Consider the following 18,362-nt stretch of genomic DNA (forward strand, 5'->3'; position numbering starts at 1 on the left):
CAAAACTGGATGGTATTCGGAGATGGGGTGGCAGGTAGCCTAGTGGTTAGAGTGTAGAGGGGGTAGGGTAGCCTAGTGGTTAGAGTGTAGGGGTGGCAGGTAGCCTAGTGGTTAGAGTGTAGAGGAGGCAGGTATCCTAGTGGTTAGAGTGAAGAGGCGGTATGGTAGCCTAGTGGTTAGAGTGAAGAGGCGGTAGCCTAGTGGTAGCCTAGTGGTTAGAGTGAAGAGGCGGTATGGTAGCCTAGTGGTTAGAGTGAAGAGGCGGTATGGTAGCCTAGTGGTTAGAGTGTAGGGGCGGCAGGGTGGCCTAGTGGTTAGAGTTTAGAGGAGGTAGGTAGCCTAGTGGTTAGAGTGTAGAGGTGGTAGGGTGGCCTAGTGGTTAAAGTGTAGAGGGACGCAGGTAGCCTTGTGGTTAGAGTGTAGAGGAGGCAGGTAGCCTAGTGGTTAGAGTTTAGAGGAGGTAGGTAGCCTAGTGGTTAAAGTGTAGAGGTGGTAGGGTGGCCTAGTGGTTAAAGTGTAGAGGGACGCAGGTAGCCTTGTGGTTAGAGTGTAGAGGAGGCAGGTAGCCTAGTGGTTAGAGTGTAGAGGGAGGCAGGTAGCCTTGTGGTTAGAGTGTAGGGGCGGCAGGTAGCCTAGTGGTTAGAGTGTAGGGGCGGCAGGTAGCCAGGTGGTTAGAGCGTTGGACTAGTAACCGGAAGGTTACAAGATCAAATCCCTGAGTGGGACAAGGTAAAAAATCTGTCCCTGAACAGGCAGTTAACCCACTGGCCTGGGAACAGTGACTGAGATGGGAGGGGTTGAGGAGAGCTGAAGGATGGGACTGGATGGTGTTCAGAGATAGATGGGAGGGGTTGAGGGGAGCTGAAGGACTGGATGGTGTTTAGAGATAGATGGGAGGGGTTGAGGAGAGCTGAATGATGGGACTGGATGGTGTTCAGAGATAGATGGGAGGGGTTGAGGAGAGCTGAAGGATGGGACTGGATGGTGTTTAGAGATAGATGGGAGGGGTTGAGGGGAGCTGAAGGATGGGACTGGATGGTGTTTAGAGATAGATGGGAGGGGTTGAGGGGAGCTGAAGGATGGGACTGGATGGTGTTTAGAGATAGATGGGAGGGGTTGAGGGGAGCTGAAGGACTGGATGGTGTTCAGAGGTTGAGGGGAGCTGGGTGGGACCAAAAACAAACTAAATATACCTATTGTAAAATAGATTGTGTCTGTATAATGTATATAGTAGAAGCTGGAAGTGGAAGCCTAAGAGTTGTTGTCCATTAGTTTACTCCAGTTAGGAGAGGTGGTAGTATGCGAGAGTGAGTAGATTACTTTTAAATCTACCGGCGGACATCTTGGACACAATGCTCAGTTCCTGTCATACCTCAGATATTCCTATAATAGAGGTACAGTAAATGACTGTAAACTGCATATTGGGACTGTAAAAGCGTAATACCCATAATAGATGAACCATTCTCATTTCAAATAGCTAATCAAGGATACTAACATCGGAATCAAACGAGTGATAAGTCTGTTGTACGTAGTTGACTGTTATTTAAATAATAACTTTCAAAAGGAGATTTGAGCTGCGTTTTTATTACACTGTTGTGGACAGCCGTTCAACGCAGATGGAAAGAGGTACACGTTTACTACGGTGTTTACGCCAACGATTTGATCACGTGTCAGGAAGTAAACGAGACTTACGGTGTTTGCACTAGTTAACGCAGCCACAAAGTCAAAATTGACTCTATCGTCAAAATACATAAAACAAAAATTGTTGTTCTTAATTTAAGGTTAGGCATAAGGTTAGTAGTGTGGTTAATGTTATGGTTGAAGTTAGGGGTTCAAATCAGATTTTAAGAAGATAAACGGTAGAAATAGGCGGGGTTTATGACGTTGTGGCTGTAGTAACTAGTGACGAACACGTTACCGATCCGATTTCCGTTCTCCCGGCAGCAGGATAATATGCTGGCCACTCAGCCGCGGATTTTTTTCTTTTTCAAAACAAGTGTCCTCTATTGACGGGTTGGTTGTTTAGCATCAAAACTGACTGTACAACTATGGGGTAGCCAAGTGGTTAGAGTGTTGGGCCAGTAACCAAAAGGTTGCAGGATCAAATCCCTGAGCTGACAAAGTAAAAAGCTGTTGTTCTGCCCCTGAACAAGGCTGTCATTGTAAATAATAATTTGTTCTTAACTGACTTGCCTAGTTACATTTTTTAAATGAAAACAGATGGGGTTGGCTTAGATTGTTGACAACATGTAAACCCATGTTTTGTCTTCAATGTTTATTGAACTCATTAGTACATTTGCACAATGAACATTTGTCTCTCAAATACATTGTTACAGTTGTTGGTCCCATCTATCTCTGATCACCATCCAGTCCCACCCTTCAACTCCCCTCAACCCCTCCCATCTATCTCTGCTCCATTCAACCCCTCCCATCTATCTATCTCTGAAACACCATCCAGTCCCTTCAACTCCCTCAACCCCTCCCATCTATCTCTCAACACCATCCAGTCCCTTCAGCTCCATTCAACCCCTCCCATCTATCTCTCAACACCATCCAGTCCCTTCAGCTCCATTCAACCCCTCCCATCTATCTCTAAACACCATCCAGTCCCAGTCTTCAGCTCCCCTCAACCCCTCCCATCTATCTCTAAACACCATCCATTCCCATCCTTCAGCTCCATTCAACCCCTCCCATCTATCTCTGAACACCATCCAGTCCTTCAGCTCCCCTCAACCCCTCCCATCTATCTCTAAACACCATCCAGTCCTTCAGCTCTACTCAACCCCTCCCATCTATCTCTGTCCCATCACCATCCCATTCCCATCCATTCCCAGCTCCATTCAACCCCTCCCATCTATCTCTGAACACCATCCAGTCCTTCAGCTCCCCTCAACCCCTCCCATCTATCTCTAAACACCATCCAGTCCTTCAGCTCCCCTCAACCCCTCCCATCTATCTCTGAACACCATCCAGTCCCATCCTTCAACTCCCCTCAGTGGATTAGTTGTTGGTTAGCTATCTAGTGAATTTTATCATAGACGTTACTTCAGTCAAAACACCTCAAACCAAGACATGGTATCAAGAACAAAATCCAACGAGCTGAACCTGCGATTCCCCACATGGGATCTCCTTGTTGCCATCTGGCCATTCCGAGTCGCAACTCAGGACTTCTGAGGCCGACGTTGTCAACGAACCCATCTATATATGGTGTAACTTCATGGGGAACTGATGTTTTGAAATGTTTGTATTTAAAAAAACGTATTTGCAAAAATTACAGAGGTCCGGACCTCTGTGTTCTCATAGTCAGGGCCCTGCCAGTGACCAGTGGTAGACCTCTGTGTCCTCATAGTCAGGGCCCTGCCAGTAACCAGTGGTGGACCTCTGTGTCCTCATAGGGCCCTGCCAGTAACCAGTGGTGGACCTCTGTGTTCTCATAGTCAGGGCCCTGCCAGTAACCAGTGGTGGACCTCTGTGTTCTCATAGTCAGGGCCCTGCCAGTAACCAGTGGTAGACCTCTGTGTCCTCATAGTCAGGGCCCTGCCAGTAACCAGTGGTGGACCTCTGTGTCCTCATAGGGCCCTGCCAGTAACCAGTGGTAGACCTCTGTGTCCTCATAGTCAGGGCCCTGCCAGTAACCAGTGGTGTACCTCTGTGTTCTCATAGGGCCCTGCCAGTAACCAGTGGTGGACCTCTGTGTTCTCATAGGGCCCTGCCAGTAACCAGTGGTGGACCTCTGTGTCCTCATAGGACCCTGCCAGTAACCAGTGGTGGACCTCTGTGTTCTCATAGTCAGGGCCCTGCCAGTAACCAGTGGTAGACCTCTGTGTCCTCATAGGGCCCTGCCAGTAACCAGTGGTGGACCTCTGTGTTCTCATAGGGCCCTGCCAGGAACCAGTGGTAGACCTCTGTGTTCTCATAGTCAGGGCCCTGCCAGTAACCAGTGGTGGACCTCTGTGTTCTCATAGGGCCCTGCCAGTAACCAGTGGTGGACCTCTGTGTTCTCATAGGGCCCTGTCAGTAACCAGTGGTGGACCTCTGTGTTCTGTGTTCTCATCAGGGCCCTAGTAACCAGTGGTGGACCCTGCCAGTAACCAGTGGTGGACCTCTGTGTTCTCATAGTCAGGGCCCTGCCAGTAACCAGTGGTGGACCTCTGTGTTCTCATAGTCAGGGCCCTGCCAGTAACCAGTGGTGGACCTCTGTGTCCTCATAGTCAGGGCCCTGCCAGTAACCAGTGGTGGACCTCTGTGTTCTCATAGTCAGGGCCCTGCCAGTAACCAGTGGTGGACCTCTGTGTTCTCATAGTCAGGGCCCTGCCAGTAACCAGTGGTGGACCTCTGTGTTCTCATAGGGCCCTGCCAGTAACCAGTGGTGGACCTCTGTGTCCTCATAGGGCCCTGCCAGTAACCAGTGGTGGACCTCTGTGTTCTCATAGTCAGGGCCCTGCCAGTAACCAGTGGTGGACCTCTGTGTCCTCATAGTCAGGGCCCTGCCAGTAACCAGTGGTAGACCTCTGTGTCCTCATAGGGCCCTGCCAGTAACCAGTGGTGGACCTCTGTGTTCTCATAGGGCCCTGCCAGTAACCAGTGGTGGAAAAAGTACCCAATTATCATTCTTGACTAAAAGTAAAGATACCTTAATAGAAAATGACTCAAGTAAAAGTGAAAGTCACCCAGTAAAATACTACTTGAGTAAAAGGTCTAAAGATATTCGGTTTTAAATATACTGAAGTATCAAAGTAAAATATACTGAAGTGTGTGAGGGAAAATGTCTGGAGTAAAAAAGAACATTATTTTCTTTAGAAATGTAGTGAAGTAAATGTAAAAGTTGTCAAAAATATCAATTGTAAGGAACAGATACCCCCGAAAACTACTTTAAGTAGTACTTTCAAGTATTTGGCCCTAAGTACTTTACACCACTGCCAGCAACACTCTGTGTTATTCCGTGTCCCATGAAATGACACGATATATAGATTCTACAGCCTCTACCGAGTACTCTAGGTTAGCTAGCCAGCTATTGTCGTTCTTTTAACGCAACGTAACATAAACTAAATGACTTAAATGTAAATGTAAATGTACTCCCAACCTCACTGTTTCACATCTGCACACATTATCCTGTTTCTGTTCTCTAGAAAGCCCAACATTGTCACCTTACCAGTCTGAAAATTGTATTTCTCAATAGTGGTCTTTAAAAAATATATATAAAAAAAAAATCCTTCTTGCATTTGCTTATAAGCACAATAAATAAATAAAATATCGACATTGATTTAAAATTAAAATAAAAGTAATATCATTGGAATGAGTTTATCCACCTTTACAAGGTTTTGAAATGCGGGCTTTTATTTTGAAGATTTCCTCATTACAATAGGAAATTGACGTCATCGTCAGTGCTGCTAGCGGAATATTTAGTACGGATATGAAATCGTGTGTCTTTTTTTAATCCTTCTTCAAAACGACAATCTGACAAAAGTTTCCGTCGCTATTGGGGCTTGTCCGGACGGGACAGAGAAGTCAGGTTCGGCCCCCGGGAGCCGTGTAGAGGCTCGGTAACATGGGCCTGTTGGCTAGAGTACGGAAAGAATGGTTTATTATCGGTATAGTGGCAGCAATCGTGTCCGCGAAACTACAGCCTGCAGTTGGACTGAAAGGAGGTAAGTTCCAGTTGACACTGATCTGATGGTCTTCAATAGTCACATTGTTTTTTTTAGCTAAACAGTTTATTCAACACGTAAGTTAAAATATTGTGATTTGCCATAATGGTTCGGACAAGAATGGTAGGGAAAAACTACATGAGCAGTTGTGTTTGCAAATTGGGACAGTGATATCTGTTGAGCTGTCAGACTCCACTCATGCAGGTGAACGAACACATCTCATGAGCATCACTCCATTACACTCTGGTTATTGGACGAAGGCATCTTCTGTGTGGGTGTTAAGAGCCCCGATGCTTGGTCTGTACATTAACAGGCGTCCTCTGATCCCCGATGCTTGGTCTGTCCATTAACAGGCGTCCTCTGATCCCCGATGCTTGGTCTGTACATTAACAGGCGTCCTCTGATCCCCGATGCTTGGTCTGTCCATTAACAGGCATCCTCTGATCCCCGATGCTTGGTCTGTCCATTAACAGGCATCCTCTGATCCCCGATGCTTGGTCTGTCCATTAACAGGCATCCTCTGATCCCCGATGCTTGGTCTGTACATTAACAGGCATCCTCTGATCCCCGATGAATGGTCTGTACATTAACAGGCGTCCTCTGATCCCCGATGCTTGGTCTGTACATTAACAGGCGTCCTCTGATCCCCGATGCTTGGTCTGTCCATTAACAGGCATCCTCTGATCCCCGATGCTTGGTCTGTCCATTAACAGGCATCCTCTGATCCCCGATGCTTGGTCTGAACATTAACAGGCGTCCTCTGATCCCCGATGCTTGGTCTGTCCATTAACAGGCATCGCTTGCGGTAGGGACCTTTTCATATCAGCGAGAACATAATATAATATCTCCACGTTACAGCGCGTTTATTGAAGACATACTGAAGACAGACTAATTAGCTATCTAGCAATTCTCCAACCCCCTCTGTGTGGGGACCACCAGAAACGACACTGAAAAATACTGTCCACCGAGACTTTGATAAAAGCCGGTTTAAAAAAGTGTACAGAAAGTGTGTATTTTTCATTTAGAAATGATTTTGATACGAAAGTAAAAGGCTTTAAGTTTCTAGAACCATATCGCAAAATCTGATAACCGATTCACGCTTAGATGGCGTTTTTGGCCTACAAGAGTCAGTCTACCTCAGAGAATAACACCATTAGGTCGTTGAACCTAAGGGGTAACGATGGACTCCTTAAGAGTACATCTTGGGCTAACCTAACTAACCACCAACAACACACCTCTCTGATACACAGGGGTTGGAGAGAGACAGAGAATGCATTCAGTTGTACAACTGACCAGCTTTCCCCCTTTCCCAACAACCGTCAGCTAGTTGCTCCCAACCGATGTCAAACGATTTCAGCTACTGTTTCAGCCTTCAGTGTCATATTCAGAGTTTCTCAGCGATAACCGGACAGACAGCGGAAGTGACACGATAACGCTTCGCACCCAGTAAACCAACGCGTTAGACAGTGCGCTCCCCCGGACCAGTGCGCAGGCCTGGCACTGTCCAACTCACACACCCTATATCCGGGAGCACTATATGCTTCATTGTGTGTTCTAATACCTGTGTTTGCTTATGTATTAGTTAACTCGCTTGTCTCTCTCTCTCTCTGTCTCTCTCTCTCTCTCTCTCTCTCTCTCTCTCTCTCTCTCTCTCTCTCTCTCTCTCTCTCTCTCTCTGTATCTCTCTCTCTCTGTATCTCTCTCTCTCTGTATCTCTCTCTCTCTCTCTCTCTGTATCTCTCTCTCTCTGTATCTCTGTCTCTCTCTGTGTCTTTCTGTGTCTCTCGCTCTCTGTCTCTCGCTCTCTGTCTCTCTGTCTCTCTCAGGTCCACTGAGACCAGAGTTCACAATCACCTATGTTGCGGTGTCAGCCATTTTCTTCAACAGTGGCCTGTCATTAAAAACAGAGGTAAAGAGACATTTACGTAGTGAATCCAGACTCCTCCCGTCTAATGATTTGCGATTGTGGTATAGTTTAGTTATTTTCCAAAAAGCTATTTCATTGGGGATTCTCCATTGAGTATTTTCATCTCAAAGGGTTTTGTTTGCATGGTTCATTGATGCTTCTCTCTCCCTCTCCATATTCCTCTAGGAGTTGACCAGTTTGATGCTTCTCTCCCTATATTCCTCTAGGAGTTGACCAGTTTGATGCTTCTCTCTCCATATTCCTCTAGGAGTTGACCAGTTTGATGCTTCTCTCTCTCTCCCTATATTCCTCTAGGAGTTGACCAGTGATGCTTCTCTCTCTCTCTCCATATTCCTCTAGGAGTTGACCAGTGTGATGCTTCTCTCTCTCTCCCTATATTCCTCTAGGAGTTGACCAGTTTGATGCTTCTCTCTCTCCATATTCCTCTAGGAGTTGACCAGTGATGCTTCTCTCCCCATATTCCTCTAGGAGTTGACCAGTGATGCTTCTCTCCCTATATTCCTCTAGGAGTTGACCAGTTTGATGCTTCTCTCCCTATATTCCTCTAGGAGTTGACCAGTGATGCTTCTCTCTCCATATTCCTCTAGGAGTTGACCAGTGATGCTTCTCTCCCCATATTCCTCTAGGAGTTGACCAGTGATGCTTCTCTCCCCATATTCCTCTAGGAGTTGACCAGTGATGCTTCTCTCCCTATATTCCTCTAGGAGTTGACCAGTTTGATGCTTCTCTCCCTATATTCCTCTAGGAGTTGACCAGTGATGCTTCTCTCTCCCTATATTCCTCTAGGAGTTGACCAGTGATGCTTCTCTCTCCCTATATTCCTCTAGGAGTTGACCAGTGATGCTTCTCTCTCCATATTCCTCTAGGAGTTGACCAGTGATGCTTCTCTCCCCATATTCCTCTAGGAGTTGACCAGTGATGCTTCTCTCTCCATATTCCTCTAGGAGTTGACCAGTGATGCTTCTCTCCCCATATTCCTCTAGGAGTTGACCAGTGATGCTTCTCTCCCCATATTCCTCTAGGAGTTGACCAGTGATGCTTCTCTATATGCCATTTAGCAGACGCTTTTATCCAAAGCGACTTACAGTCATGTGTGCATACATTCTCGTAGGAGTTGACCAGTGATCTTCTCCCACTACCCTGGCGTTACAAGCGCCATGCTCTACCAACTGAGCTACAGAAGGACCAGTTTGATGCTTCTCTCTATCTGTCTCCCCATATTCCTCTAGGAGTTGACCAGTTTGATGCTTCTCTCCCCATATTCCTCTAGGAGTTGACCAGTTTGATGCTTCTCTCCCCATATTCCTCTAGGAGTTGACCAGTTTGATGCTTCTCTCTCCATATTCCTCTAGGAGTTGACCAGTGTGATGCTTCTCTCTCTCCCCATATTCCTCTAGGAGTTGACCAGTTTGATGCTTCTCTCTCCATATTCCTCTAGGAGTTGACCAGTGTGATGCTTCTCTCTCTCTCCCTATATTCCTCTAGGAGTTGACCAGTTTGATGCTTCTCTCTCTCTCTCTCACCATATTCCTCTAGGAGTTGATCAGTTTGATGCTTCGCTCTCTCCATATTCCTCTAGGAGTTGACCAGTTTGATGCTTCTCTCTCCCTATATTCCTCTAGGAGTTGACCAGTTCTCTCTCTATATTCCTCTAGGAGTTGACCAGTGATGCTTCTCTCCCTATATTCCTCTAGGAGTTGACCAGTTCTCTCTCCATATTCCTCTAGGAGTTGACCAGTTTGATGCTTCTCTCTCCCTATATTCCTCTAGGAGTTGACCAGTTTGATGCTTCTCTCTCTCTCTCCATATTCCTCTAGGAGTTGACCAGTTTGATGCTTCTCTCCCCATATTCCTCTAGGAGTTGACCAGTTTGATGCTTCTCTCTCCATATTCCTCTAGGAGTTGACCAGTTTGATGCTTCTCTCTCCATATTCCTCTAGGAGTTGACCAGTTTGATGCTTCTCTCTCCATATTCCTCTAGGAGTTGACCAGTTTGATGCTTCTCTCTCCATATTCCTCTAGGAGTTGACCAGTTTGATGCTTCTCTCTCCATATTCCTCTAGGAGTTGACCAGTTCTCTCCCTATATTCCTCTAGGAGTTGACCAGTTTTCTCTCCATATTCCTTCCAGGAGTTGACCAGTTCTCTCCCCATATTCCTCTAGGAGTTGACCAGTTTGATGCTTCTCTCCCTATATTCCTCTAGGAGTTGACCAGTTTGATGCTTCTCTCCCTATATTCCTCCAGGAGTTGACCAGTTTGATGCTTCTCTCTCCCTATATTCCTCTAGGAGTTGACCAGTTCTCTCTCCATATTCCTCTAGGAGTTGACCAGTTCTCTCCCCATATTCCTCTAGGAGTTGACCAGTGATGCTTCTCTCCCTATATTCCTCTAGGTGTTGACCAGTTCTCTCCCCATATTCCTCTAGGAGTTGACCAGTGATGCTTCTCTCCCTATATTCCTCTAGGTGTTGACCAGTTCTCTCCCCATATTCCTCTAGGAGTTGACCAGTTCTCTCTCCCCATATTCCTCTAGGAGTTGACCAGTTCTCTCCCTATATTCCTCTAGGAGTTGACCAGTTCTCTCTCCATATTCCTCTAGGAGTTGACCAGTTCTCTCTCCATATTCCTCTAGGAGTTGACCAGTTCTCTCTCCCTATATTCCTCTAGGAGTTGACCAGTGCCCTCCTCCATGTGAAGCTGCATCTGTTTGTCCAGTCCTTCACCCTGGTCTTCTTCCCTGTTGCCATGTGGCTCTGTATCAAACTACTGGCTCTTACCTCAATCAACACTTGGCTACTCCGAGGGTGAGTATACACACACACACACAGAGAGAGAGAGAGTTTCTCTGTATCTATCTTTAAACCATTGGCTACTCCGAGGGTGAGTATACACACACACACACACACACACACACACACACACACACACACACACACACACACACACACAGAGAGAGAGTTTCTCTGTATCTTTAAACCATTTGCTGCTCTGAGGGGGAGGAGCTTTGTGTGTGTGTGGAGGGGCAGGACCATCGGATGTTCCTAACACACAACTACATACTGTATTGGGAGGGGGAGGGGCTAGAGAGAGGAGGAGGGGCTAGAGAGGAAGGGGGGGGAGCTTTGTGTGTGGGGGCGGGACCATCGGATGTTCCTAACACACAACTACATACTCTATTGGGAGGAGGAGGGGCTAGAGAGGAAGGGGGGAGGAGCTTTGTGTGTGGGGGGCGGGACCATCAGATGTTCCTAACACACAACTACATACTGTATTGGGAGGGGAGGGGCTAGAGAGAGGAAGGGGGAGGAGCTTTGTGTGTGTGTGTGGAGGGGCGGGACCATCGGATGTTCCTAACACACAACTACATACTGTATTGGGAGGGGAGGGGCTAGAGAGAAAGGGGGAGGAGCTTTGTGTGTGGGGGCGGGACCATCGGATGTTCCTAACACACAACTACATACTGTATTGGGAGGGGGGCTAGAGAGAGAAAGGGGGAGGAGCTTTGTGTGTGGGGGCAGGACCATCGGATGTTCCTAACACACAACTACATACTGTATTGGGGGGGGCTAGAGAAAGGAGGGAGGAGCTTTGTGTGTGGGGGCGGGACCATCGGATGTTCCTAACACACAACTACATACTGTATTGGGAGGGGGAGGGGCTAGAAGGAGGGGGGGGGGGGTGAAAGAGTCCTTTCTTCAGCCAGTGGTTCTACCTTGCGGTTGCCGTGGGTGACGTGACCTTGACAAAGACCCTGTTGTGTGTGTGTGTGTCTCTGTGCGTGCGTCGTCTAGGTTACAGACGGTGGGATGTATGCCCCCTCCAGTCTCCTCTGCTGTCATACTCACCAAAGCTGTGGGGGGGAACGAGGTATTTACAATGTTTCTATTTTTTATTTAATTAGGCAAGTCGGTTAAGAACAAATTCTTATTTACAATGACGGTGCCTATACCGGCGTAGGTACAGGAATGACACTCTGTTTCCCTGTTAGTACACGACTAGCTGGACATTATGGACGTTCTGTTAGTACACGACTAGCTGGCCATTATGGACGTTCTGTTAGTACACGACTAGCTGGACATTATGGACGTTCTGTTAGTACACGACTAGCTGGACATTATGGACGTTCTGTTTCCCTGTTAGTACACGACTAGCTGGACATTATGGACGTTCTGTTAGTACACGACTAGCTGGACATTATGGACGTTCTGTTAGTACACCACTAGCTGGACATTATGGACGTTCTGTTTCCCTGTTAGTACACGACTAGCTGGACATTATGGACGTTCTGTTAGTACACCACTAGCTGGACATTATGGACGTTCTGTTAGTACACCACTAGCTGGACATTATGGACGTTCTGTTAGTACACGACTAGCTGGACATTATGGACGTTAGTACACCACTAGCTGGACATTATGGACGTTCTGTTAGTACACCACTAGCTGGACATTATGGACGTTCTGTTAGTACACCACTAGCTGGACATTATGGACGTTCTGTTAGTACACCACTAGCTGGACATTATGGACGTTCTGTTAGTACACCACTAGCTGGACATTATGGACGTTCTGTTAGTACACCACTAGCTGGACATTATGGACGTTCTGTTAGTACACCACTAGCTGGACATTATGGACGTTAGTACACCACTAGCTGGACATTATGGACGTTCTGTTAGTACACCACTAGCTGGACATTATGGACGTTCTGTTAGTACACCACTAGCTGGACATTATGGACGTTCTGTTAGTACACCACTAGCTGGACATTATGGACGTTCTGTTAGTACACCACTAGCTGGACATTATGGACGTTCTGTTAGTACACCACTAGCTGGACATTATGGACGTTCTGTTAGTACACCACTAGCTGGACATTATGGACGTTCTGTTTCCCTGTTAGTACACCACTAGCTGGACATTATGGACGTTCTGTTTCCCTGTTAGTACACGACTAGCTGGACATTATGGACGTTCTGTTAGTACACCACTAGCTGGACATTATGGACGTTAGTACACCACTAGCTGGACATTATGGACGTTAGTACACCACTAGCTGGACATTATGGACGTTCTGTTAGTACACCACTAGCTGGACATTATGGACGTTCTGTTAGTACACCACTAGCTGGACATTATGGACGTTCTGTTAGTACACGACTAGCTGGACATTATGGACGTTCTGTTAGTACACCACTAGCTGGACATTATGGACGTTCTGTTAGTACACCACTAGCTGGACATTATGGACGTTAGTACACCACTAGCTGGACATTATGGACGTTAGTACACCACTAGCTGGACATTATGGACGTTCTGTTAGTACACGACTAGCTGGACATTATGGACGTTCTGTTAGTACACCACTAGCTGGACATTATGGACGTTCTGTTAGTACACCACTAGCTGGACATTATGGACGTTAGTACACCACTAGCTGGACATTATGGACGTTCTGTTAGTACACCACTAGCTGGACATTATGGACGTTCTGTTAGTACACCACTAGCTGGACATTATGGACGTTCTGTTAGTACACCACTAGCTGGACAGATCCCTGTACATTAGCGTGTGTTGGTTCCATTTTAATAAACGGGGATTCTCTTCCCTCAGGCTGCCGCCATCTTTAACTCTGCCTTCGGAAGCTTCCTGGTAAGACTGAATTGTGTCTCTTTACCTCTACCATGGAGCCGTCTGTGTGTGTGTGGTGTGGGTGTGTGTGTGAACAGTATTGAGCCTGTCTGACATCCCTATTCTCTGTCTACAGGGAATAATAGTGACACCACTGCTACTGTTACTGTTTGTAAGTATTTTCTACACGACACAAAGTATTCTAAATAACCCCTTGACCTTTCTTTGGCACCTTTTTGTTGTGTTTAGGATTAAAATGAATTTAAATTGTAATTGTTTTGGTCAACGATCTTAACAAAATACTCCATGTCAAAGTGGGAAGAAAAAAAATTACATTTAAAAAAAATATGAAAAAATAAAACGCTAATTTTCATTTAGATCATTATTCAACCCCCTGAGTCAATATATTTTAGAATCACCTTTCTGGGTAAGTCTCGAGTCTTGCCATAGATTTTCAAGGTGATTTCTAAGGCCAAACTGTAACTAGGCCACTCGGGAACATTCAGTATTCTTGGTTAGCAACTCCAGTGTAGATGTGGCCTTGTGTTTTAGGTTATTGTCCTGCTGAAAGGTGAATTCATCTCCCAGTGTATATTTGGCCTTGTGTTTTAGGTTGTTGTCCTGCTGAAAGGTGATTCATCTCCCAGTGTCTGTTGGAAAGCAGACTGAACCAGGTTTTCCTCTAGGATTTAGCCTCTGCTTAGCTTTATTCCATTTATTTTTATCCTGGAAAAACTCCCTAGTCCTTGTCGATGACAAGTATACCCATAACATGATGCAGCCACCACTATACTTGAATATATCAAGAGTGGTACTCAGTGATGTATTGGATTTGCCCCAAACATGACACTTTGTATTCAGGACATAAAGTATTACTGTAGTGCCTTACTGCAAACAGGATGCATGTTTTGGAATTTTATTCTGTAAAGGCTTCCTTTTCACTCTGTCATTAAATAATTTAGGTTAATATTGTGGAGTAACTACAATGTTGTTGATCCATCCTCAGTTTTCTCCAATCACAGCCATTAAACTCTGACTGTTTTAAAGTCATCATTGGCCTCATGTTCAAATCCCTGAGCGGTTTCCTTCCTCTTCGGCAACTAAGTTAGGAAAGGACACCTGTATCTTTGTAGTGACAGGGTGTATTGATAGACCATCCAAAGTGTAATTAATAACTTCACCATGCTCAAAGGGATATTCAATGTCTGCTATCTACCAATAGGGGCCCTTCTTCGCGAGGCTGTGGAAAACCTCCCTGGTCTTTGTGGATGAATCTGTGTTTGAAATTAACTGCTCAACTGAGGGACCTTACAGATAATTGTATGTGTGGGGTACAGAGATGAGGGACCTTACAGTATGTGTGGGGTACAGAGATGAGGGACCTTACAGATAATTGTATGTGTGGGGTACAGAGATGAGGGACCTTACAGATAATTGTATGTGTGGGATACAGAGATGAGGGACCTTACAGATAATTGTATGTGTGGGGTACAGAGATGAGGATGTCATTAATAATCATGTTTAAACACTATTATTGAACACAGTGAGTCCATGCAACTTATTATGTGACTTGTTGAGCACATGTTTACTCCAGACCTTATTTTAGGTTTGTCATAACAACAGGGGTTGAATACTGATTGATTCAAGACATTTCAGATTTTCATTTTGTTTTCATTTCTAACAAATTAATTTAACAAAATTCAAGTTTGACATTATGGGGTATTGTGTGTAGTAGATCAGTGACACAAAATCTCAATTTAATCTATTTTAAATTCAGGCTGTAATGCAATAAAATGTGGGAAGAGTCAATGGGGCTTTCTGAATTATTATCTTCCAAGAGAATTCTCTTCGATTATAATCACAGCCGTATATATCCCCCCCCCAAGCAGCCAATCGATGGCTCTGAACGAACTTTATTTAACTCTTTGCAAACTGGAAACCATTTATCCGGAGGCTGCATTCATTGTAGCTGGGGATTTTAACAAAGCTAATCTGAAAACAAGACTCCCTAATGTTTCGTATTGCGTCAGATGAAAATATTGACGAAGACGCTGATTCGGTGTGCGAGTTCATTAGAACGTGCGTCGAAGATGTCGTTCCCATAGCAACGATAAAAACATTCCCTAACCAGAAACCGTGGATTGATGGCAGCATTCGCGTGAAACTGAAAGCGCGAACCACTGCTTTTAATCAGGGCAAGGTGTCTGGTAACATGTCCGAATATAAACAGTGCAGCTATTCCCTCCGCAAGGCTATCAAACAAGCTAAGCGTCAGTACAGAGACAAAGTGGAATCTCAATTCAACGGCTCAGACACAAGAGGCATGTGGCAGGGTCTACAGTCAATCACGGACTACAAGAAGAAATCCAGCCCAGTCACGGACCAGGATGTCTTGCTCCCAGGCAGACTAAATAACTTTTTTGCCCGCTTTGAGGACAATACAGTGCCACTGACACGGCCTGCAACGAAAACATGCGGTCTCTCCTTCACTGCAGCCGAGGTGAGTAAGACATTTAAACGTGTTAACCCTCGCAAGGCTGCAGGCCCAGACGGCATCCCTAGCCGCGCCCTCAGAGCATGCGCAGACCAGCTGGCCGGTGTGTTTACGGACATATTCAATCAATCCCTATACCAGTGTGCTGTTCCCACATGCTTCAAGAGGGCCACCATTGTTCCTGTTCCCAAGAAAGCTAAGGTAACTGAGCTAAATGACTATCACTCCATTGCACCCACTCCAATTTGCTTACCGCCCAAATAGGTCCACAGACGATGCAATCTCAACCACACTGCACACTGCCCTAACCCACCTGGACAAGAGGAATACCTATGTGAGAATGCTGTTCATCGACTACAGCTCAGCATTCAACACCATAGTACCCTCCAAGCTCGTCATCAAGCTCGAGACCCTGGGTCTCGACCCCGCCCTGTGCAACTGGGTACTGGACTTCCTGACGGGCCGCCCCCAGCTGGTGAGGGTAGGCAACAACATCTCCTCCCCGCTGATCCTCAACACGGGGGGCCCCACAAGGGTGCGTTCTGAGCCCTCTCCTGTACTCCCTGTTCACCCACGACTGCGTGGCCACGCACGCCTCCAACTCAATCATCAAGTTTGCGGACGACACAACAGTGGTAGGCTTGATTACCAACAACGACGAGAAGGCCTACAGGGAGGAGGTGAGGGCCCTAGGAGTGTGGTGTCAGGAAAATAACCTCACACTCAACGTCAACAAAACTAAGGAGATTATTGTGGACTTCAGGAAACAGCAGAGGGAACACCCCCCTATCCACATTGATGGAACAGTAGTGGAGAGGGTAGCAAGTTTTAAGTTCCTCGGCATACACATTACAGACAAACTGAATTGGTCCACTTACACTGACAGCGTCGTGAAGAAGGCGCAGCAGCGCCTCTTCAACCTCAGGAGGCTGAAGAAATTCGGCTTGTCACCAAAAGCACTCACAAACTTCTACAGATGCACAATCGAGAGCATCCTGGCGGGCTGTATCACCGCCTGGTACGGCAACTGCTCCGCCCTCAACCGTATGGCTCTCCAGAGGGTAGTGAGGTCTGCACAACGCATCACCGGGGGCAAACTACCCGCCCTCCAGGACACCTACACCACCCGTTGTTACAGGAAGGCCATAAAGATCATCAAGGACATCAACCACCCGAACCACTGCCTGTTCACCCCGCTATCATCCAGAAGGCGAGGTCAGTACAGGTGCATCAAAGCTGGGACCGAGAGACTGAAAAACAGCTTCTATCTCAAGGCCATCAGACTGTTAAACAGCCACCACTAACATTGAGTGGCTGCTGCCAACACACTGTCATTGACACTGACCCAACTCCAGCCACTTTAATAATGGGAATTGATGGGAAATGATGTAAATATATCACTAGCCACTTTAAACAATGCTACCTTATATAATGTTACTTACCCTACATTATTCATCTCATATGCATACGTATATACTGTACTTTATATCATCGACTGCATCCTTATGTAATACATGTATCACTAGCCACTTTAACTATGCCACTTTAACTATGCCACTTTGTTTACATACTCATCTCATATGTATATACTGTACTCGATACCATCTACTGTATGCTGCTCTGTACCATCACTCATTCATATATCCTTATGTACATATTCTTTATCCCCTTACACTGTGTATAAGACAGTAGTTTTGGAATTGTTAGTTAGATTACTTGTTGGTTATCACTGCATTGTCGGAACTAGAAGCACAAGCATTTCGCTACACTCGCATTAACATCTGCTAACCATGTGTATGTGACAAATAAAAGTTGATTTGAATTAAATGGAACTTTCTTTGTCACATGCGCCAAATACAAGTCAAATGTATTTATGAAGCCCTTCGTACATCAGCTGATATCTCAAAGTGCTGTACAGAAACCCAGCCTAAAACCCCAAACAGCAAGCAATGCAGGTGTAGAAGCACGGTGGCTAGGAAAAACTCCCTAGAAAGGCCAGAACCGAGGAAGAAACCTAGAGAGGAACCAGGCTCTGAGGGGTGGCTAGGAAAAACTCCCTAGAAAAGCCAGAACCGAGGAAGAAACCTAGAGAGGAACCAGGCTATGAGGGGTGCCTAGGAAAAACTCCCTAGAAAAGCCAGAACCGAGGAAGAAGGTCCCAAAGAACACAGTGGCCTCCCTCATTCTTCAATGGAACCACCAAGACTCTTCCTAGAGCTGGCCGCCCTGCCAAACTGATCAATCGGGGGAGAAGGGCTTTGGTCAGGGAGGTGACCAAGAACCTGATGGTCACTCTGACAGAGCTCCAGAGGTCCCCAAGGTGTTTCATACTCTGCTACTGAAAGAGTTGTATAATCAATGTCACTACCTGATATGTTGACACATTCTCATCCCTCGTTCATCCTCTCTTCCAGCTGGGCTCGTCGTCCTCTGTCCCTTTCTCCTCCATCTTCTCTCAGCTCTTCATGACGGTGGTCGTTCCTCTCATCCTAGGACAGGTCAGTTTATAGAGCCTGTTTTTATACAGAAATATAACACCTTTTTATGTTAGTATTTTTAAACCCTTCCTCCTGTGCAATGTCAGTACACAGATTACGAAACCTTTTTATAAACCTGTTAACCCAAATAATACCCCGTTTAACCACTTTATTAACCTGTTAAAA

At 46.1% G+C, this 18,362-nt stretch overlaps 1 protein-coding gene across 2 annotated transcripts in view; it reads left to right on the top strand.

The window, feature by feature from the left end:
• Positions 1–5,380: 5,380 nt before the first annotated feature.
• The window catches only part of slc10a7 (solute carrier family 10 member 7), a 27,230-nt gene continuing 14,248 nt past the window's right edge, over positions 5,381–18,362 (top strand). For both annotated transcript variants that reach the window (XM_046319719.1, XM_046319718.1), the window contains exons 1-7: positions 5,381–5,648; positions 7,475–7,557; positions 10,243–10,379; positions 11,367–11,442; positions 13,188–13,226; positions 13,342–13,377; positions 18,114–18,197. In XM_046319719.1, the coding sequence (XP_046175675.1) occupies positions 5,549–5,648; positions 7,475–7,557; positions 10,243–10,379; positions 11,367–11,442; positions 13,188–13,226; positions 13,342–13,377; positions 18,114–18,197 (555 nt within the window). In that variant the 5' untranslated portion in view covers positions 5,381–5,548. The remainder of the gene's footprint in view (positions 5,649–7,474; positions 7,558–10,242; positions 10,380–11,366; positions 11,443–13,187; positions 13,227–13,341; positions 13,378–18,113; positions 18,198–18,362) is intronic.

This window comes from Oncorhynchus gorbuscha, linkage group LG21 (assembly GCF_021184085.1).
Source record: "Oncorhynchus gorbuscha isolate QuinsamMale2020 ecotype Even-year linkage group LG21, OgorEven_v1.0, whole genome shotgun sequence".
In the NCBI taxonomy this organism is placed as follows: Eukaryota; Metazoa; Chordata; class Actinopteri; order Salmoniformes; family Salmonidae; genus Oncorhynchus; species Oncorhynchus gorbuscha.